The sequence below is a fragment of the Octodon degus genome, unplaced genomic scaffold (assembly GCF_000260255.1).
Source record: "Octodon degus isolate 3935 unplaced genomic scaffold, OctDeg1.0 scaffold00017, whole genome shotgun sequence".
Taxonomy (NCBI): domain Eukaryota; kingdom Metazoa; phylum Chordata; class Mammalia; order Rodentia; family Octodontidae; genus Octodon; species Octodon degus.
The window spans coordinates 23,478,803-23,500,384 of NW_004524593.1; the positions used below are offsets into that span (position 1 = coordinate 23,478,803).

The 21,582-nt window shown below is 62.2% G+C and overlaps 1 protein-coding gene across 1 annotated transcript in view; it reads left to right on the plus strand.

Annotated features, from left to right (window-relative positions):
• The first annotated feature begins 6 nt into the window (after positions 1 to 6).
• The window catches only part of Capn2 (calpain 2), a 29,942-nt gene continuing 8,366 nt past the window's right edge, over positions 7 to 21,582 (plus strand). The window contains exons 1-12 of the mRNA XM_004626888.2: positions 7 to 252; positions 4,033 to 4,102; positions 14,444 to 14,562; positions 14,883 to 15,016; positions 15,367 to 15,535; positions 16,243 to 16,326; positions 16,709 to 16,794; positions 17,438 to 17,512; positions 18,182 to 18,342; positions 19,432 to 19,601; positions 20,492 to 20,503; positions 21,043 to 21,254. Of these exons, the coding sequence (XP_004626945.1) occupies positions 16 to 252; positions 4,033 to 4,102; positions 14,444 to 14,562; positions 14,883 to 15,016; positions 15,367 to 15,535; positions 16,243 to 16,326; positions 16,709 to 16,794; positions 17,438 to 17,512; positions 18,182 to 18,342; positions 19,432 to 19,601; positions 20,492 to 20,503; positions 21,043 to 21,254 (1,529 nt within the window). The 5' untranslated portion in view covers positions 7 to 15. The remainder of the gene's footprint in view (positions 253 to 4,032; positions 4,103 to 14,443; positions 14,563 to 14,882; positions 15,017 to 15,366; positions 15,536 to 16,242; positions 16,327 to 16,708; positions 16,795 to 17,437; positions 17,513 to 18,181; positions 18,343 to 19,431; positions 19,602 to 20,491; positions 20,504 to 21,042; positions 21,255 to 21,582) is intronic.

The following is a 21,582-nucleotide window of genomic DNA, read 5'->3' on the forward strand; positions in this document are numbered from 1 at the left end:
CACGCGAGTCGGCCGATGGCGGGCGTAGCGGAGCGGCTGGCGCGGGAGCGCGCGGCGGCGGCCGGGCTGGGCTCCCACGAGCGTGCGGTGCAGCACATGGGCCAGGACTTTGCGGCGCTGCGCGATGCGTGCCTGGCGGACGGCACGCTCTTCCAGGACACGGCCTTCCCCGCCGTGCCCGCCGCACTGGGCTTCGCCGAGCTGGGGCCGCGCTCCAGCAAGACGCGCGGCGTGGAGTGGAAGCGACCGCCGGTAGGTGCGGGTCGGGCGGGGGCGGGGTGCCGGGTGCCGGCCCCTCCTACACGAGCAGAGGGAACCGCACGACCCCGGGGCTCGGGGAAACTTTTGGGGTTCCAGCCCGGCAGGCAGGCGGAGGGGTAGGGGCGGCGCCCTGGGCCTGGTCCTTTCGCTCAGTTTGGCGGTGGGCTCAGCTCTGCGGGCTGGCGGGGGCCGAGCCTGGGCCCCTCCTAACCAAAGAGCTGGTTAGTTATTGTGTATCCGCAGAGGCCAGCAAGGGCCTGAGGGCCGCACTCGGTCCCTCGCCAGGCCTGGGGACAGCGCTGTTCCCCAGTCTGCCGCCCTTCCTCTCCCAGGACCCCTGCCTGGCTCCCCCCAGCTGCCTCGGAGCCCACCAGGAGGTCCAGCCTTCTGCACTCCTGGGCCCCCTGCACCCTAAATCAGTCCTCAGGTAGCAAGAACTGTAGGGCACACCCTAGATCAGAACCCTAGACCAGAACACGACGCTGAGGTCCTCCTTGAGTTTTGTTTTGAGTTCTGAGATGAGGTCTCACTACATCGCCACCCTGGCCTCAGACTCCATCCTCTGCCTCCCAGTAGCTGCTACTGCAGGTGTGCGCTGCCCTGTGGCCTGGGCTCATTCTTGCTGACAGACTGGTGACATGGAGAAGTCACTCGTAATCGCCCTGTCTTCACCTGGAAGCAGAGGTGGTTCCCGCTGTCCCCTCCTCCAGGCCTGGCTGCTCCCCTCCCCCACCGTGCTCAGGGCCTGGTCCTTCCTGCCCCGCCTCACCCTTCAGCACGCATTCCAGGTGTCCGCAGCATTCTTTGGGACTTGGTCACCGGTCCCCACCCTCAGAGGCCTTTGCCCCCTTCCTCATCCCTGTCTGTCTCTGCCCTGCTCTCTGATACAGACCTCCCACAAGGGACAAGCGCAGCTCTGATGTTCACCTGTTCGCGTGCACCGTAGGCCCCGGGTGCCCAGCATGGCCTTTCGCTGCGTGCACACCTCTGTTCCTCAGCCGCTACCCAGTGCCTGCTGCTGCCAGGTGCTGTCCTAACTGCTTTGCGCACATCCGGGTGCCCACAGGACAGTCACTAGAATGACTGAATGTGGTCTCGTAATGCACCTCAAATGAGTCCCAGTTGCAAAATTGATACACAGGGAACATGTGGGCTTATGTTGGTGCAGCGCTGTACCAGCGCAGGTCCCTCCCCTGCTCACACATCGGCCATGGGCATCTCCTGAACACCCTCTGTGTGCCTGGCACAGCGCTCTGTGTCCCTCAATAGGCTCAGGAGGTGGAGAGACCCATATACTCCCAGGCATGGAGATGGTGCTGGAGCCACTTTGGGGCACCATTTAGGGCCCAAGGGAGAGGCAGGGTCACTTCCCCTCCCAGCTGCAGAAGTTGAAGCCTGGGAGGTGAGACTGCCGGGAGCAAGACAGGTGTGCAGGGCGGGGTGGGCACAGTTAGGGCCACACCTGCCTCTGCCCTTCTGGCCTCCGGGCCTGAGTGACACTGCTAGGGTCAGGAATAAGCAGACACCCCACTACACTGGGATCTCAAGTCACCATTAGTCATATCAGCAAGTGACAGGCACAGGATGCACTCAGGCGGAAGGTGGGGGCAGAATGAGGGAGCAGGAAAGGAAGGGTGTAGTCCACTGGCTCCAGAGGGGTGTCAGAGAGGCAGGGACAGAGTGGGGGGGGAAGAGGGGCACAGGCAGAGGGACAGAGAGACAGAGGGGCAGAGACAAGGGCAGAGGAGCAGAGATAGGGGCAGAGGGATGGAGAGGGGCAGAGGCAGAGACAGAGGGGCAGAGGGGCAGAGAAACAGGCAGAGAAGGACCCTTGGGGAGCTGTTTCTCTCAGCAGAGCCCTTGCATTATTGGCTGTTGAGTCACCTGAGAAGGTGGAGGGCCTGAGGCAGGGCCTCCACCCCTGGAGGAAGTGAGAGCAGCGCAGGGCTGGGGAGTGGTTAGCCCTGCCACATGGAGACCCGAAAGGGCTTCCCCAGTTCTGGCAAGGTGACTCAGGCTGGAAAGAGACAAAGCGGAAGTGGCCACAGCCCGGGAGGTCCCAGCCAGTGCTGGGCGTGGGGAGGAAGCAGTGGCAGGACCTGAGCCTAACATCAGGGAGCAGAGGGGTGCGCTGGCCCATCCCCCAGAGGTGTAGAGGGGTGTAGCTAACTCCCACCTCAGGTTCCTCACAGCAATCCTCTGTGGCAGGACCTTTGTCATCACCATTTGCAGGTTACAGAGGGGGAGACTGAGGCTGCGAAAGCCCGGGTCACCCTGTCAAATCCCTTAAAGGGGGCTGGGCCAGGATTCCCCCACCCCCAGATTATTTCCTGCTCCTCCTCCCACCTTCACATCTCCTTCCCTGAGCATCACTGAGCTCTAGGGCCTGAACTTTGACCTCTCTCGAGAGGGTGCCAGTGACATGAGGAAGTTTCTGGAACTCAATGGAAAAGTCCTCCTGGGTGAGCGCCTGCATCTCAGTGGCCAGTAGGTTCAGTGCTACAGAGGCCCCGGTGCCAAGCCCGTCCAGCCCTGTCAGCGTTTGGCTGGCAGCCTGGCAGAGCTGACTTTGTCTGCCTCCGTGGTGGAGAGCTTTCGCATCATCTCTGTCCCCACGTGGACGGAACGTGCCTTGAAAGTGGCCTTCCAGAAGCATGTCCACGTCTGAGGCACATACCAGTGCTAAGTCCAGCAGAGAGGGGCCTGCTAAAGGTTCCCCAGAGAGTGTGGGGCACTGCAAAACCAGGTGGTCCCTGCCACGAGAAGCCCAGATTTGGGCTTGACTTCCTTTGTGGTTTGGGGTGGAGCAGGAAGCTCAGCTGGGTGTGGTATACTCACTACCCTCTACTCAGAAGGTTGAGGCAGGAAGGCTACTTACATGTGGGAGCTCAAAACCAGCCAGGGTAGCACAGTGAAACCCTGTTTCAAAAACTAGAATAAAAGGCCAGGAGTGGTGGTTCACACCTACAGCGCCAGCCATCCCAGCACGCTGGAGGATGGCAGTCGGAGGTTGGCTGAGCTACGTAGTAAGAGCCTATCTCAAACGAACAACACATAAGTGAGTGTAAACTAAAATAGAAGAGAGTGAGAACACACGCTTGACAAGGGCCCCCAGCGCACAGCCCGTGCCTGTCCCTGAGGCTTCCGAGGTCCTGGTGCACTCAGTGAGGCGCAGACAGGAGAGGGAGGCTTTGCCCTGAGACCTGGAATCAAATCCAGCATGAAGCTCTGTGGCTGTGGCACCTCATGAACTGTTCCCTGCCTTAAGACAGGGCTGACACCCGTCTGGGCTCCCAGGAGGGCTACATGGGACACAGCTCTGCACCTGGCACGCAGGTCACAGTGGGCACAGAGTACATGCATGTTCTCGAGGCCGTGTGCAGCCCCTGACCCTAGGAAGCCTGTGTTCGGCAGACAGAGCAGGACAGTCCCCAGCCAGACCTGAGGGGAGGAGGACACTGGCCACGCAGGGGCCTTAGGAGGAAGGGGTGGAGTGGTGAGGTGTGCGATGGATGGGGCTCCCTACCTGCAACCCCTGGCATGGCAGAGCCAGGCTCGCCTACGCAGAGCCCTAGCCCGGGCCAGAGCTGGACTGTGCATGCCATCCCGGAAGCACACGCTGACCCCGCCTCCATGCACACGGATGCCCAGCCTGCCATGCAGAGGTGGAAGGCCCCAAGCTCAGGCTCCTGCTCAGACCACAGCCCTTCCTGGGGCAGGGAGGGGATGCGGCCCTGGCCATGGCTGACCACACTGCGGGTCTCTCCCCAGGAGATCTGTGCGGATCCCCAGTTTATTGTCGGAGGAGCCACGCGGACAGACATCTGCCAGGGAGCCCTGGGTGAGTGGGGTGCGACCAGCTGTGGGGTTAGCCAGCAGGTAGGGTGATGGGTGAGGAGGGGCTGAGGCTCTGCCCATGCTGGGTGTAGGCACATGCTGGGGCCATGGAGACCTGGGGCGGGGCGGGCTGTGACATGGCATCCCCCTCGGTCCCTGTGACTGCAGGGCCAGGACTACCGCACAGCAGCCCGGCAGCTCTCAGATCCTGTTGCCTTCTGTTATGTGGAGGGAACTCGAAGGGCTGAGCACCTGGTGCGCGAGGTGTCCCCAAGTTACTTTGGTTGAATGCTCTCAGGGCCAGAAGTGCAGGGTCTCCAGCGGTTCTTCCCAGAGCCTCTGGAGGCCTGGGCCGGTCCCTGAAGCTCTGAGAATCCACACTCAGTGTTTCTTATCCATAATAAATGAGGCCCTGTGGTTAAGGGAGGAGATGTTTTGCTCCTGTAACCAGAAACCTGTCTCCCGCCTTGGCCTGAGCTAGCTTCCCGGAGCAAGCCCACCAGCCCCAGGACTGACGGGCCTCCTCAGCTGACACAGCTCGAGCCCTTTCATTCCATTTTCATAGAAGAGGACACTGCGGTCGCCCCACTGCTGGAGGGGGGCTGGGTGCACCATGCGTTTGCTGTGAACCAGGCCTGCATGTGCAGCACCTTGTAGCCTCCCATACCGGGCCTGGGACCACATGAGCCCCAGAGTGATGTCAGGGCCGGGGGATGGCCAGGACAGCACAGCCTTGGAGGGAGACCAAGACACCCCCAAGATGACCTGAGACTGCAGATTCCTGAGATGCCAGAGTCATTCTTACCTGAAGAAAAGTCTCCGGTCTCCCACCACCCCCACAGGAAGTAGAGAACCGAGTCCCTGGATGGGGAAGGTGTGTGCTCCACGAGCGGCAGTTGTTTGGAGACAGTGACTAGAAGTTCTGGGGGTGCGGGAGAGTCAGTAACCAACACAGCAGCTGCTTCCAGGCCAAATACCTGCTTCAGAATCCAGCAACGTCAAATGGGCTGGTCCCAACAGCGACAGTAAAGTTTGCATTCCTGGGAGAACTCACCAAAGTGAATGAAAACACAGTGCGACGTGAACCTCTGAGCTTCCCCGTCCCTGGGCTTCATTTCTATGGCTGTAGAGGCATCTGGGCTCTGGTTCTCTTGGCCTTCCTTTGGGAAGCTCGGGGTTACAGTGCAGGCAGCGAGGCAGCGTGTTTGCCTAGCTCCTGCCCTGACCCTGGGTCTGGGCGTTACCAGGCCTCCCAGGCTCCAAAACGACAGGACAGGCCCAGCACTGGGGCTCAGCAGCATCCTCTGTTGGAGCCGCGGCCGAGAGGTTGCCTGACCTGCCTCTCCTCTAAGCACACTGAGCAGGAGGGCGGGACTCACAGCGCCCCTCTGGAGCCGCGCTGCGCCTGTCCTGCCCAGAGGCCCATGCGCTGTGCACAGTCGTCCGGCCTCTCGCAGGCAGCATGCTCACCTGGGTGGCAGTACCCGCTCCCGGGTGCCCCTGGGCATCCCCTGTGTGGTCACCTGGGTTGGAAGCAGCCACTTTCCTGCGATGCAAAGTCAAGAGCAGAAGTCTGGAGTGGGAAGGCGCAGTGCGGGCCGCGCAGTGCGGGCTGTGGCAGCCCGAGGAACACACCCGGCCGGCTAAAGCCATGTCCACTCCCAACCGTGCCGCCCCGCCGGCCACACTGCTGTGCAAGGCCGTCCGCAGCAACCCTGGGGTGGCCTGTGAGCCTGGGGCCGCAGCCGTAGACTCCTGCCCTCCTCACACGCTGTACGTGCTTCCTGGCCGTGGTAGCCCGCAGGCCCTCAGCCCTGCCCGGAGCCTCAGCCTGTTGTCCCAGGAGCCAGACCCTGTGCGCAGAGCCACCCCTCCACACTGACCACAAAGCAGGGCTTCGCTGTGCTCAGAGAGGACTCAGCACGGGGCGTGGGGGAGGGACCACGCCTCACAAGTGACCACCTCTCGGATGGGGATGGGGCTTCCCAGGCTGTGCTCCTCTTACCTTGTTACCTGCTTTTCTTGGCTGTCCGTGCAGCCCTCCCACATGCTGTTCACAGCTGCAGGCCGCAGCAGGCACGGGTCTCTGCCCTGAGAACCTGGCATCTTTGGGGACAGGTCACCCCCATGTTCTCCAGCCCTCAGAGCTGGGTCACCTGCCCTCGCCCTGAGTGACCTGTGCCTGGCACGTGCCCCCTCAGTGGGCCTGTGGCTCGCTTCAGGGAAAAGTGCCTAAGGCGCATACTGGCCCTGACCCCCCTCCTTACAGAGTCAGAGGAGTTCACAGGCTATGAGATATTAGGGCCTGTCCGCCTTTGCGGTGTGAATGCCAAGCATACTCCACAGCCCCCACACCATGAGCTTTTTGCCTTCCCAGGCCAAGGCTGGGCAGCGATGGCAAGGGCGCCTGCATCCACATCAGCCACAAGGCGTGGATGGGGCACAGGGGCCGCTCATGCTCAGCGGGCGTGGGTTGGAGGACTCGGCCTGCTGTGGGCTCTGGCCAAGCTGCCGGGTGTGTGCTAAGTTCCATGGCTCTGTGCACTTCTGTGGCTTATCTTATTGGGTGTGCAGACATCGGGTGGACTTAGGCTGGGTTTCCTGGGCTGTGGCTGGAGCTCAAGCAGTGCCTGCAGAATAGCACCTACGTCCAGGTGGACACCTGCACACGAAAGTCCTTCCACCAAGCCAGCAGGCAGGTGGGATCCAGAGGAGTGTGTGGGGGCGGGGCGTCCTGTCCTCCGAGAGGCTCTGTCTCTTGGCTTGGGTCACTGTGGGGCAAAGTCCTGGCCCCAGCCCCGCCACTCCCGTGCCCTGCAGAGCCACAACCCCCTTGACGAGGTCGCTGGTCATGGGTGGACCCAGGGACTTGGCATCGGGGTGCATCGTAGCCCTTAGTTTTTTACTTTGAAACAGGGCCTCCCTGAGTTACCCAGGCAGGACTCCAGCTTGCCATCCTCCTGCCTCAGCCTCCCTCACAGCTGAGACTGTGGGCCTGGGCCACGTGCCGGCTTACATTCCTTAGTTTTTCCAGTTCTGCTGCAGAATGCAGAACAGAGACCAGTGGACAAAAGGGTGAGGAAGACGGATTTCTAGGATTTTAGATGAACGTTGACCCAGCCCCACGTGGTGCAAAGTGCAGGGCGTCAGGGATAGAAAGACTCTGGTTTCAGCCATCTGGCTGAGGAAGCTGGTCTTCAGCAATGGGGAGGGGACAGCAAGGGACAGAAGCAGGACAAAGCAGCTCATCTTCTAGCCTTGGGGGAAGACCTAGCTCACAAGAACAAGGTGGCATAAACTGAACAGGACGCAGGTGTCCGCCTGCTCTGCACAGAACAAGAAGTCACAGCTAGAGGGTGGGGAGAGCCCGAGGGGGCTCCCTCTAGGTCCGTGTCCATCCCCTCTGCCCTCCCAGGGTCACCTTGAGCCATCGCTGTGTGTCCCTAGGCCACTCCACTCAGCATGACAATGTAGCTCCTTCCTGGGGGGGCGGGGGTGCAGGGCCCACGCTCTGGGAATTTGCTTTTAAGAAATGAGTGGTGTGGTTTGGGGAAGAGACTACTTGGCTAGTTTGAGGCAGAAAGTGAATCCTTCTGTCTCACTTTTAAATATGAAGGCCTCACCCCACCCAGTCCCCCCCAGCCCCAGCCCCAGCCCTCAGGCTGAGTCATGTTTCCTGTCTTCCTCCAACTTACAAAGCTGGCTGTCAGCTGCTGTCCTGGCGGAAGTTTGGAGCTGCCTCTGCCCCTCCTGACCGGGCAGGGTGGGTACCCCTCCCCCCAGCCTGGCCATTACACCACAGAGCCTGGAAGGTACCTCTCTCCATTCCCCCCCACCCTTTCCAAAGCCCTAGGGTGTGACAGCACCAGCAGGAACTGAGTGTGGGGCTGGGAGCCAGGCCACGCCTGTGTTTACCCTCATCACTGGTGCTTTCCTGGGAGGGCAGGCTGTGGGGCTCTGGTGTGTCTGCCCCTTCCCCCGCACCCAGCATCGAGGTCCACTCTGGGACAGTGGCTCCGTTCCCCGCAGTCCTGTGGTGCTGGACTTTTAGAAATGAAGGACCCTGCATTTAACAGCATCTGCAGGGACTAGGCCAGCTGCACTGTGGGGACCACAGGGACAGCACACTTGGGGGTCATGCCTGCCAGAGGCTGAAACACCTAGCCCGGGAGGGTACCGGGTCCAAGCAGCCTTCCACAGGTGACCAGTAGCAAGGACACCCAGGGGACGGCATGAGAGAATGGGCCAAGGTGACAGATAGGATCGAGAGCTTCCTCGGCTCTGGCCCTGGTGACTTGGGCCCCTCGTGGACACTGGATGTCCTCGAGTCCTTGGCTGCACCCTAGATGCCAGCAGCTCTGCAGTGTGATGATCAACAACATCCCCAGGGGAGAAGACACAGGCAGAGGGGGTGGAGCGGGAGACATGGGGACAGGAGGCCCGGGCCTGGGCCGGGCATGGCAGCTGTGTTGAGAGCCTGGCTCGCAGAGCAGCCCCAGGACGTGCTGTGGGGTGGGGAGGGCCTGGCCCCACACTGCAGACAGGAGACCCGTGGTGGCAAGGCAGGGGCTGCTGGGTGGTAGCCATGGGTAGAGTTGGAAGCGCTGGATCCAGCAGCTGCAACCTGCCCTCCATCAGAAAAGCATAGGGTGGCCAGGTCTGCAGGCCCTGGAACTGGACACTGGCACCCCACAGGTGCCACTGTCCTGGGGTCTCTGGCAGGTATGTCCTGCTGACCTCTGTATGCTGAGGGTCCAGACTCCCAACCTCAGAGCCAGGAGGCCCGGGGCTGCCACACCTGTGTCCACAGAGCAGTGGCCCGGGCAGGACTCCTGGGCCATGCGATCATCTCCCCATCCTGAGGTGACCAGCCTGGGCTGGTAGCTCTCGGGCTCCTGTGCGCTCCCGAGAGGAAGCACACCGTACCTGCCAGTGTGTGTATGACTGTGCCCTGGCTGTGACCGTGGCACCAGGTGCCCTCATGGCCCTGCTGGACCATGGCACCAGGCTGCTGTCCTGCAGGGTGACCTGGAGCCCTACGTGCTGTGCTGCCTTTGTGCTGGGGCTGTCCTGTGCATGAGGGAGGAGTCGCACAGAGGGGCAGAGGGAAAGGAGAGCAGCTGTGACCTCGAGCCCAAGAGGAACCTCCAGGGGCCGAAGGTACTGGCTGGCCTGGCCCAGGCCCAGAGCCTAACCAGGAACGCAGCAGCCCCAAGGCCCTGGAAATGTACCGCAGCCCTGGGTGAGGTTCCTGTCTCAGCCAGGGCCTGGACTTAAAGGAGTCATTCATGAGCAGGGCTGGGCGTGCCTGTCCCGGGAGAAGGTCCCTGTGGGCGAAGTGGTGGCCAAGGACAGCTGGAGGCGGGCCTGGTGGGGGACAGGGAGTCCTTTCACCCCAGGGGAGCCAGCACACCTACCCCTGGTCCTCCGGCCTGCACTGCACACACTGCTGGTGAGCAGAGTGGATGAACTCAGAGCCTGTGAGGTAGGAAGGCATCCCTGGACAGCTCTTGACAAACAGCAGACCAAAGGCAGTACCAGTTTCCTGGGAACCCACAGCCAAAGCACAGAGGGTAACTGAGGCCCACTGGTGTGGGCTGAGGAGGGAGAAGGGTGGCTCCCGAAGCCCCTTTTGCCTTGGTGTCATGAGGGTGGAAGGCGGAGCAGGACACCACATTGGTCTTACCCTTCAGAGAGCCTAACTGGGGGGTTGGGACTCAGGAGCTCATAGGTCCCGGCAAAGAGGGTCAGGCTGGGGTGTTGGCCCACAGGGGTCAGCTGGGGTCTCAGTGTGCACCTCCATGACCCTGGCTCCCAGAGGCCCAGGATGATAAAGTGGACACTGTCACCATCCCGTCCTCCCATCCACCTCTCCCAAGGCCCTTCCCATGGATGTCTGCAGCCACAGCTGGCATCCATGTGGGCTGCAGGTCCATGGCAGGAGGTGAGGGCCCTTGACCTCTCCTGTAAGTGGTGGGCACCCAGGTAGGATCCTCTGCGGGAGCAGGGAAGGGCCCCGGCACGCGGCCAAGGCTGGGCTAGGTGGTGCAGAGCAGCTGCCCTTAGTGCCCAGCACCTCTGTGAAAGGCAACGTCGGGGCACAGCCACAACCCTGGCCCGGCTCAGGCCCAGGGCACAGGCGGGATGAGAACAGCCAGGCTTCTGAGGGTCGGACAGACGTCTCAGTGCCCAGGGAGCGAGCACCCTGACCAAAGCGGCCGCAGAGCAGCTGCGGCCTGCACAGGAGCATCTGGATCTAAAGGGAAGAGCAGCAGGCGGAGGAGGGGGCTGGCCTGGGGAGACAGGCGCCTGGATTTGGGGGCTTCCAGGAGCCCTCAGAGACCTCGAGATCTCTCACTGAGCAGCCCGGCGTTTCCAGGCCCTGGGCTCCACCCTGGGGGCAGTCAGCGGGCGGGCTCAGGGTAGAAGGCTCTGGAGGCGCTCAGGAGGAGTCAGGCGCTTACTGGGAAGTCCCTTGGTGACCAGCGGCCCCACCTCCCCCAGAGCTCTCTTGACACCTGCCATGTGCTGGAGGGTCTAGACCTGGCTGGGTCACACGCAGTGCCGCCCAGAGGCCTCCATGCCCTCCCATGGGACACAGCTCTGGGGCTCAGAGATGCAGAGCGCCCAGCCCTCCCAGCTGCAGCACCGGGTCCTCAGCCCCAGCTGGCTCCTGAGCAGGTGGGAGGTACTGCAGCCTGCATGCACAGGGGAGGGGAAGGCCTGACCTGGCTCCATGTCCAGCTAGAGATGGGACTGGTGGGAAGGTGAGGGCCACCAGGATGGGGCAGAGCCGGGCCCCTCCCTGCCCTGCAGCTTCTCCCTGTAGGGTGAAGCAAAGCCTGGGATGGCACAGGATGAGTTCGCAGACTCCAGAGGCCAAAGCCTGGGTCAGAGACTTGGACCCCAGCTGGGGGCAGCATCCAGGAAGGAGAGGCCGCGGGCAGCGCCTCAGAAGCCGGAGGCAGAGTGTGATGCTTTGGGGAGTTGGGCCAGTGCGGCCATCGGCCTCTCCCTGAGGAGCTGATGTTTTGGTGCCGACTTGGGCTTCTGCAGTGGGGAGTAGATGGAGAGGTGCCCAGAAAAGAGGGGTGCCCCTTCTGGGCACCTCAGGAGGCCCGGCCCTCCACGGCCCAGAGTGCCTTGAACAGGGTGGGGTTGATGGGTGTCCATTTGCCAAGCAGACAGCTGTCAGCACATGGCAGAGGCTTTGTTAGCCCCCAGTCCCCTGAGCCCCATCTCCTCGGCTGTGGGCGGGGTGGCAGGAGCTCTGCCCCAGCTGGTTGATGATGGTGACGTGTAACTAACTGCCTAAGAACACATGGGAAGCCGGGCCCAGCACACACACGCCCCTGGAGTGAGCTGCTGCAGCCGGGAAGCTTTAGGAGCTCAGGAGAAAGAAGAAGAGGGGGCCGGGCACAGGGTGCCCCGACTTCAAGGTCCCACGGTGGGAGGCAAGGCTGAGCAGCACGAGTCCCAAGTAGCACAGGCACTTGGTGAGTCCCTCCAGCAGACGCCAGCCCTCCTCCTGACTCCTGCGCTGGGACGGTGGAGGTGAAGAGCATCCTCTCGAAGCTGCTCCTGCAAACAGCGCTTGGCCTGTCTGCTCAGCAGGTACCCTGCCTCACTGCCGTTGTCAGGGCTGTGCAGGGACATCAGCGTGCTGTCCAGGTGAATCACACGGCACTGGGACCCGGCCTGGTGGCACACACCTGTAGTCCAGCACTGGGAGGCTGAGGCAGGAGGATCACAATTTGAGCCAAGCCTGATTAGCTTACCAACTTGGAGAGACCACAAAGAAAGAAGAAAAAAAAGAAACATATGACCCAGAGGAAGCTGCCAGGCTCTTACTCTTAAATTGAGTTGCCGCCGGGAACTGCTCCTATGTCTCTCTTCAGTTAAAGGAACCAGGTCCTGCACCAGAGGAGACTGCCATCGAGGGAGACACTTCACAAGCAGGACCCAGCGAGAATGCAGAGTCCCTGAGTGTGGGACCCACGAGGTGTCCTCGCCAGGGACTTTCTAGCTTCAGTCTCTTCATCCTGCAGAGGCAATGGTAGTGACCATAAGATGCATGTGCAGGCCGAATAAAATGTATACGAGGGTCCTTGTCAGCCGCACCGCATCACCCAGACATCACCCACGAGGTCTCCCAACATGTGAAGAAGCACAGTCTCTGCGGCTCCACAACAGGGACCCCAGCAGGCCGCTTAACCAGAGCCACCGTTTCGTCGCCCAGGGGCCATTCTAGGATTTGGACCCAGTAGAGGAAACAGACTAGCAAGGGGTGAGGAAAGCCATCCTCTCCCAGGTGGGGTGAGCAGAGACCCAGACCTTGTGGATATTGGGGTATTTGCTCCTGAGATGCGGAGAGAGGAGGAGCTGAAAGCCGTGACCTCTAGGCAGTGGCACGAGCACCAGACGTGGAGGTGACAGTCACAGAAGACAGGTCCTAGCAGGGGCTGGGTGGGCAGCATGGACACCAGGGCCTCTAAGCTTTCAGAGCAGCTGGCTGCCCCATGGCTATTGATAAATAAGCCCCAGGGACCCACAGGGGCCAGAAGGAGCTGGCTGGGCCCAGGGGCCCAAATCCCAATCCTTAGGCCCCTTGGTTCCTCCACCCCCAGTATGTGTGTTGACCACTAGAAGCCTCTGGGAAGCTCAGGGAGACCCCTGGCCCCAGTTCTCAAGAGAGACCATTGTCCCAGAGGACCCAGTGCAAGGGAACAGAGCAGGGCAGGAGGCTCCCGCCACCTAGGAGTGTGGGCCTGGAGAGCTGTCCCCAGGCCCCACATGTGACCAGATGATGGGGTGGACACGCAGGAAAGGCCGGAGGTGCTGGAGCTCCTGTAGCCATGCTCCCATATCGGGGGCCTCTCGCTGCCGCCCCAGCCCTGGCCACCTTGGTCACTGCCTGCTCCTTCCTGGCCTGTCTCCCGAGTGGCAGCTGCTCTGGCTTGTACAGTGGCCTTGCCGCCCAAAAGGCTCCTCTGAGATCCAGCAGCTGGCAGACTTCTTGCCCGCCTGTGTGGCCATTGCACACTGGACACACCTGTGATTTTTCCTTACACCAGGCTTGCACACGGAGAGCCACTGGGCAAGGACCGCACGGCCAGCCCAGTGTGGCTGAGGCTGTGGCAGCACTCAGGCAGGCTCGGCAACCCCTAGGACCTTCCCTGCAGTCAGGCACGGGAACTGGGAGCTTGTGTGGTACACGTCAGGCTTCATCACGGCTTGGTCAGAAGCTGTGGCGCTGCTGCCAGCCTGGCACCAGTGCCCCTCCAGCCCCTCGTCCATCTGCTAGCTTGGTTATCAGATGGGTGCGGCTGGTTGTGGTCCACACAGAGGGCAACTGCCCCTTCTCTCCACCCCGGGGATGGCTCTTGGCAGCGATGGCTGGGTCAAGGCTTAGGCCCTGAAGTGTGGCAGCAGGGCCCGCAGATCACCCAGGCCAGCACTGCCAAAATGCAGAGCTGGCTCCTCGTGTTGCAGGACAGCGGCCGGCCCTGGGAAGTCTGTGAGAGGATCGTGCCCACTTGCAGGAGCAGAGGACCTTTTGGCATTGGGCTTCCTGCTGCCAGGGAGGGAGGCATCAAGTCCAGCACCTGCCTCACCCTGGCGTCTCTGCTTGTACAGGGCCAGCTCCTCTTGGGCCTCCCTGTAGGAAGGAGAGAGTAAAGGACTGATGCCCTGTGGGTCTCTCACGAGCCTGTGGGCCAGAAGATAAACAAACGTGAGCCTAGCCCACCTGTGGCTCCTTCCTGTCACAGTCTCAGACTTTGAAGGCTTAGGAACCAGTACATTCCCTGGAATGCAGGAAACGCCCTCATGGTGCCCCACAGGGGACAACACGGTGCCTGGAGCTGAGGCCAGGCCACCTGCATGACCCACATGCTGTCCCTACCTCATCTGTGCTGTCGGTAGAGGAGCCACACCCACAGGGGCCAAGCTGCCTGGGGGCAGCTGTCTTATCATCCTGGCCTTGCCTGAGCGCTTGGTGGCCTTGTACTCCTAGGACCCCAATGATGTGTGGCTGCCCCGCATCTCCTCGAGTCTTCCCCAAGCCCCCTTCTTGGGCACAGAACCCTTCTCAGCTGTGTGCAGAAGTCTTAGTGAGGTCCTTCCCACAACAGACAGTGCAGCCCTATGCAGAGCTGGACACCGTGGCCCTGGATCCTAGCTGTGCCTGGGGCAGCTTTGTTGTCAGCCTCTAGTTTGTCTCCACCCTGGAGAGCTCAGATGCTGCCCCTCTGCTCACAGTCGCCTTAGGCCTGCAGCCCCTAAGGCAGGCGTAGCTAGCATATTCCCCGATATGACCTGTGATGGCACCTGCCTGTGTTCACAGGTGACTGCTGGCTGCTGGCCGCCATCGCCTCCCTCACCCTGAATGAAGAGATCCTGGCACGCGTTGTGCCGCTGGACCAGAGCTTCCAGGAGAACTACGCAGGCATCTTCCGCTTCCAGGTACGCGGGCCAGGCTCAGGACTAGCTGTGCTCTGGGATGATGCCAAGACCACAGGAAGCGTGTAGGCTTCCCGGGACACTCAGGGTGGGGCAGGCTAGAGCTCAGGAAGAGCTTCCCAAGCGGAAAGGTGGGATTGTGTTTGAAGCTCAAGCTTCAGAGGTGTTCTGTCAAGCTGGGAAGTGAGGTGATGTTCTTCAGATATGAGTGCAGACAGGGGCCCTCAGTTCTTACCTGCTACTCTTTGGGGAGAGCTGCTGTGGGGGCAGGGGGTCTCCTCCAGGATCAGGCCTCAGCCCCCAACCCTGCTGTCTGCCCACAGTTCTGGCAGTACGGCGAGTGGGTGGAGGTGGTGGTGGACGACAGGCTGCCCACCAAGGACGGGGAGCTGCTGTTCCTGCACTCGGCCGAGGGCACAGAGTTCTGGAGTGCGCTGCTCGAGAAGGCCTATGCCAAGTGAGTGCCCGCCCAGCCTGTGCCCTGTGCCCAATGCCCTGGACTCCAAAGCCGAGGGGCTACTTAAGGTCCCTTCTACGATGGAGCTCAGCTGTATGAAAGGCCTGCTGGGCTGCCCTGGACCTGAGGTCCAAATCACACATGCAGGATGCTGGCCACACCCTGCTCTGGTGAGTGGCAGCTGCATGCCTCTCCGAGTGGCTCCTCTGCGCCCTAAAAGCCAAGCAGCAGGATAGCAGACCTGCCCTGAGCCGGGAGGACCCAGGGAGACTCCCATGGGACTAGACGGTCATGAGGTCCTAGGGGGCAGCTACAGGGATGCTGGAAGACGCACCTCACCTGACCCCCAGGATCAACGGCTGCTATGAAGCCCTGTCGGGTGGTGCCACCACCGAGGGCTTCGAGGACTTCACGGGAGGCATCGCGGAGTGGTACGAGCTGCAGAAGCCGCCACCCAACCTGTTCAGGATCATCCAGAAGGCCCTGGAGAAGGGCTCGCTGCTTGGCTGCTCCATCGATGTGAGTGGGGCACCCTGTGCAGTCTGGCCCTGTGTCCAGGGAGCCCCAGGCAAATCCGAGACCTCTGCCCTGACTTAGGACCTGGTGTAGCACGTGCTCTTCACCAGGAGCCAGGGGTCACTGGGCAAAAGCCTGATCATCTGGGTGCAGGTGATGGGGTGAGGAGCCCTAGCCCCGTCATCGCCCAGCCCCCCCAGTACTGACCTCTTCTCCCACCAGTGGGGTGTCCGGGCCACAGCTTCCTGGCTCTATCTGGGCCTGCTGAGCCTTGGGAAACAGCCCCTGGAGGAAGAAGTTCCCTCCCGGGGCCGAGCTGGGCCCTCTTTGGGTGCAGGAAGCCAGGACTCTGTGCCCCCAGCTTCCCGACAAAGGCCGTGCCGGCCCAAGAGCCTTCACCCTTCGGGACACAGATAAGCTTGGCGCCAGAGCTCTGTGGCCTTGGGGCACCCTTGAGTCCTGCAGACCAGGTAGAGGCAGAGGCTCCCTGCTCCCTGCCTTTCCTCGGGCGCCCAGAGGACACTAGTGTCTCCTTGGGACAGGGCTGGGCTGAGGCTCCGGAGTGGGATGTCTGTCCTGAGCCCCATGAACTGTAGCCTCCTGGGTGAGGCGCACCCTCCCTAGCTGCCATGAGCCAGTGGTGCTGCAGTGGGGTGGGAGGCTCACAGGGAGGGAGGGGCCGGCAGTGCTGACCGTGGTCACCTTTGCAGATCACCAGTGCAGCGGACTCGGAGGCCATCACCTACCAGAAGCTGGTGAAGGGGCACGCATACTCTGTCACTGGGGCGGAGGAGGTACGGCCTGGCTGGGGTCATGTGGGTGCAGCTGCAGTGGTGCCCTGCATTCTGCCTGTGGCGGTGTTTGTCACCGTCCAGGCCCGCCAGCCTCAGGGCATCCTCCAGGCCCACGTGGGACTTGGCCTCCCACTCACTGCGGCCTGGGCAGGCTTCTTCACTTCCATCCCGAAACTAGGCTCACAGAGCCCACCGTGAGGGCTGCTCTGTGCGAAGCGTGGCCAGGCCTGGCCGGACAGCGGGAGGAGGTGGCCCCCACCGTGTGGTGTGGCAGGCAGCTGCCCAGACCTGCTCCGGGGCTGCTGCTAGCTGAGGTTGCCCTCTGCCCATGGGTGGCACGTACACTGACCCGTCGTGGGGCTCTCTCTCACCCCATGCTCAGGTGGAAAGTGCAGGGAGCCTGCAGAAACTAATCCGAGTCCGAAACCCCTGGGGACAGGTGGAGTGGACCGGGAAGTGGAACGACAAGTGAGTAGGGTGCTGAGCTGGGTACTGTGGTGGGTGATCATCTGGGTGCTGAGCTAAGTGCTGAGCCAGGTGCTGAGCTAAGTGCTGAGCTGGGTGCTGAGCCGGGTGCTGTGCCAAGTGCTGAGCTGGGTACTGAGCTGGAGTTCATCTGGGTGCTGAGCGGGTGCTGAGCTGGGTGCTGAGCTGGGTGTTGAGCTGGGTGCCAAGCTGGGGGGCCTTCTCCTGGGACAGCCCTCTGAGCTACAGAGGTGCTGAGGCCAGGATGGCCGGGTGAGTTAGTTGCCGAGCAAGCGGCAGGGTGCTGTCAGCCCCCTGGTCTCCCCAGACTCCTGGTGCTGCAGAGATCAGGAGGAAGCCCCTGCGGGGCCTTGAAGAGCTCAGGCTGCCTCAGTCCCTGTGCCGGAGGTGCTGTTGCCCAGGCCCTTCCGCCCATCCCGAGCTGTGCCCACCCCTTCCACGCTCCTGGGCAGCACCATGCTCCCTCAGGTGCTTAGCTCGTCTCACGTGTGGCTCGAGCCGGCTGGGCACTGCCTGTCCAGGCTCAGGGTCCTCAGTGGCCACGGTGGCCTCGCCCCTCGCTCTGGGGGCAGAAGCCAGGGCCATGTGTGTCCTCCTAAGGCCTACCCCTCTGCTCTGCCCCTAGCTGTCCAAACTGGAGCACAGTGGACCCAGAGGTGAGAGAGCGGCTGACCGTGAGGCTTGAGGACGGGGAGTTCTGGTAAGGCGGGCAGAGGTCGGAGCCCCACGGGCTTCAAGACAAGCTTGATAGCTCTCTCTAAACCTCTCTCTCCTTTTCCCCCCGTCTCTTTCTCTCTTCATGCATCTGCGTATGTGTATCTGTGTGTGCGTGTGTGCTCGCACAGTACTAGGGCTTGGACCCAGGGCCTTTGCACCACGTCCCTTGTTTTGAGATCGTCTCACTAGGTCACTAACTGCCCCGGGGGTTAAGCTTGGGATCCTTCTGTCTCAGCCCCACAGAGTACTGGGTCTGCAGGCACATGGCGTGGTGCCGGCCGCCCTGGTGTGGCACGGGCACATAAGTCCTGGTTCCCTCGTCGTCAATTCACTATGAGGGCTTCAAGAAACCACCCTCACCTGGGAACCCAGTCTCACGGTGGGAGGCTGTGACCCTCAGCAAGCTTCTATGCTGCTCTGGGGTCTCCTGCAGCTCCGTGGGGACCCTGTATTGTCCCCAGTGTCAGGCCACGTCCCAGGCCTCACTCAAGCCACTCAGTTAGTGTGGCAATGTCAGGCTGGAACTGGGGTGCAGATTCAGGACCCCCCACCCGGGCCTCGGGTGAGGTTGCCCGGCGCGGGTAGAGGTCAGGGCTGGGGACCTGCTGGGGCCGAGCTTCAGGTGGGCCGCACACGGGTCCCTCCCTGCCAGGATGTCCTTTGGGGATTTCCTGCGACACTACTCCCGCCTGGAGATCTGCAACCTGACCCCAGACACACTCACCAGCGACACCTACAAGAAGTGGAAGCTGACCAAGATGGACGGGAGCTGGCGGCGCGGCTCCACCGCGGGCGGCTGCAGGAATTACCCTAGTGAGTGCCACCCAGCCCGCCCCCTCGGCCGTGCCCCCGCCCACCATGCCAGGACCCTTCTCCCAAGCTCTGGGCCCTCACCCATGGGCATGACCTCCTGGGACACTCTGTGAGGTCGGAGCCTGGGCCTGCCTGCCCTGCTTGCTGAACTCCTCCATCCGGCTGAAGCCTAGGTGGCCACAGGACTTGCAGCACCGTGAGTGGGAGCCACTGCAGCCTCTGTGCACCCTGGGTGGGAGGCAGGCGTGGCTGGGGCAGAAGGTCTCCTTCTGTCCGGCTTGTTGACCCCCACGGCTCCTGGTGACACTGCTGATGGTGGAGTGTCCTGAGCGCTCCACGTGAGTCCACACCCCTCGTCCCAGCAAACCCCTCCAAGTCTCCCGCATCTCCACAACGTGTGGCCAGAGGTCCAGAGTGAATCAGTGATGCCCAAGGCCACACAGCCACTGGGGTGGCAGGGTCACTGTGAGTGGGTGACGGGCCACAGTCGGTGCTGGCTCTGCTACTGATGCACTGGGGCACTAGTGGTGCACTGGGCCCACAGAGCATGGGGTCTGGGACCAGCTGGCTGTGCCTCCAGCTGAGAAACATGGCAGCCCCCAAGTGGGGGTTCCAGAGGTGCCCCAGAGGCCTGTGATACGAGCAGCTCCCACGGGGCTCCGCTAGGAGGAGCTCCAGCCTCAAGAACCCGGCTTGGGGCCAGTGCGCTAGCTCAGCAGACTAAGCATCTGCCTAGGCAAGAGCAGGGACTGGACTTCCATCCCTGGCACCACAAGATGTGCCAGCCCTGCCCCCAGGCACACTGAACCTGCCACCGAGTCTGGGCAGGGTGGTGCACGCCTGTAATCCCAGTGCTGGGGAGGCTGAAACAGGAGGATCACTATGAGTTTGAGCTACATAGTGAGACCCTGTACCAAATACATTAAAAAGAAAACAACAGAATCCAGATTGAGCAGGTGCAGATCCTAGGCTGCAGGAAGTCCCACTGCAGGACTCTGCCATGTTGGTGCCAGCCAGTGCCCACCGCTGGTGCCCTCACTCCCCTGGCCCACCCCTCCTGCTGCTCAGGGTGCCCCTCCCCCCTTGCAGACACCTTCTGGATGAACCCCCAGTACCTGATCAAGCTGGAGGAGGAGGATGAGGACCAGGAGGACGGCGAGGGCGGCTGCACCTTCCTGGTGGGCCTCATCCAGAAGCACCGGCGGCGGCAGAGGAAGATGGGCCAGGACATGCACACCATCGGCTTCGGCATCTACGAGGTAGGCGGGGGCTGTGCTGCCTGCTCCCCTTCCCAGTAGCCAGGGTGGGGCAGTGGCCAGGAGCTTAGGTGTACAGAGCAAAGCCATGGTGTCCCAGGAGGTCACACATGAGTCCTCGCTGCATCCCAGGCCCTGGACCCTTGCTGAACCCCAGCAGACTTGGAGTTCTCTGGAGTGCCCCTCCCCGTCCTCTCCATGTTCCCCTTCGTGGTCAGCCCAAGTTGCAGACCCCAGAGTTACTGAGCCAAGAGCGAAGCCCTAGGCACACGAGAGTGCTGTGTGCGCTGGGTAGAGCCACAGGCAGTGGTCAGAGCCCAGCAGGTCACTGCTGGCCCCAGGCCATGTTCAGGACACAGCAAGGGACACGTCTGCAGGCCTGCTGACTGTAACCCACTTCTCATGGGCAGCCGGAGCAGAGCACCACACAGCCTGTCTGGCTAGCCGCCAGAGGGCAGGACCTTGTGCCTTCCCCATGCTCATGGCCTTGGTTGTGTCACTGAGGAGGGGAGCAGAGCGGCCAGGCCTCAGGGGAGCCAAAGAGTGCGTCTTGCTTCCTCAGGGGAACCCCACTGAGGGCTGCAGACAGCTCCTCCAGGTCCCGCAAGCTGCTGCCTGTGTTCGGGGAAGTCCCCTTGGCCCGAGGCCAGCACAGGGTCGTGACACTGTAGAAATGACAGATGCCTCTGAGCAGGGCTCCTGCTGTCAGCGCTGGTCTCCAGCACACTGGTGGCCAATGGTGGCCCTTCATCCTGTGCCCTGGGAGTGGGTGGGGCCACCCCCATCCTGCCTGGGAGGCTGGAACCACCCTGTTGTGGGTGGGGGTGGGGATGCTGCAGAGGGCGGTGACCAGCGCTGCTCCCCAGATCTGAGTGCTACCCTTTCCTTCACAGGTTCCAGAGGAGGTGCGTCTGCCGTCTTCAGCCTCCCAGAGCTCAGGGCTGCCTGTGCTGGGAGGCTCGTACTGCAGAGCTCAGGGAGTACTGGGGCCCAAGGGCCAGGGCTCCAGGGCATGAGCCTCGCCCCAACCTCGGAGCTGCTGACGCTGCCAGGCTCAGATCCCACTCTCAGCTCAGGGCCAGGAGGCCTCGAGAGGCTCTATCCTCCCCAGACTGAGGGCCAGGCAGGGCCCAGTTCTTGATGCCTAGGATCTGCTGCAGAGAGCTTGTCGCAGGCCCCGTGTGGAGGCAGGCACAGCTCCCAGCTACGTGACCTCTCCATCTGCCAACGCTGCAGCCAGTTGCACCAGGCCGGAGGAGGTTGTAGTTAGGGTTAACAGCTGCAAGTGGGTGCTGGCAGCTGCGCTGCTCCCAAGGGCAGGGCCTTGGCTCCCCGGGCTGGACCGCTGGGCCCTTCCTGCCCAGGGACTCAGTTTCCCCACCCGCAGGACCCCACATGTGGCTGGGATGCGTTCACCCTGAGCCCTTCTGTGCTTGCCCCTCAGATGGCCGGGCAAACCAACATCCACCTGGGAAGGAATTTCTTCCTGACGACTCGTGCCCGTGAGCGCTCCGACACCTTCATCAACCTGAGAGAGGTGCTCAACCGCTTCCGGCTGCCCCCAGGGGAGTACATCCTCGTGCCGTCCACCTTCGAGCCCCACAAGGATGGTGACTTCTGCGTCCGTGTCTTCTCTGAGAAGAAGGCTGACTACCAGTAGGTAGTGCGGCCCCTCTGTCCCCTCTGGGCCAGTGTCTCCTCCAAGTGGGGTGCGGTGTGTGGGAGTTTTGGGGCTGTCGGAGAAGCACAGAGGACACTGACAGCCTGTGCCAGACAGGGCGGCTGGACAGAGAGCAGAAGCCAATCTCTGACAGGTGTACAAGTTATCACACGGCCTCCTTGTTAGTGGCCAAAACTGGGCTGTCTCCAACAGGCACCCTCCTGTGGAGGGGACTGGCCCCACCGGCATCCCAGGCCCGTCTCAGCGGCCCTAACTCCAGCACTGCCCCGCTGGCATCCCAGGCCCGTCTCAGCGGCCCTAACT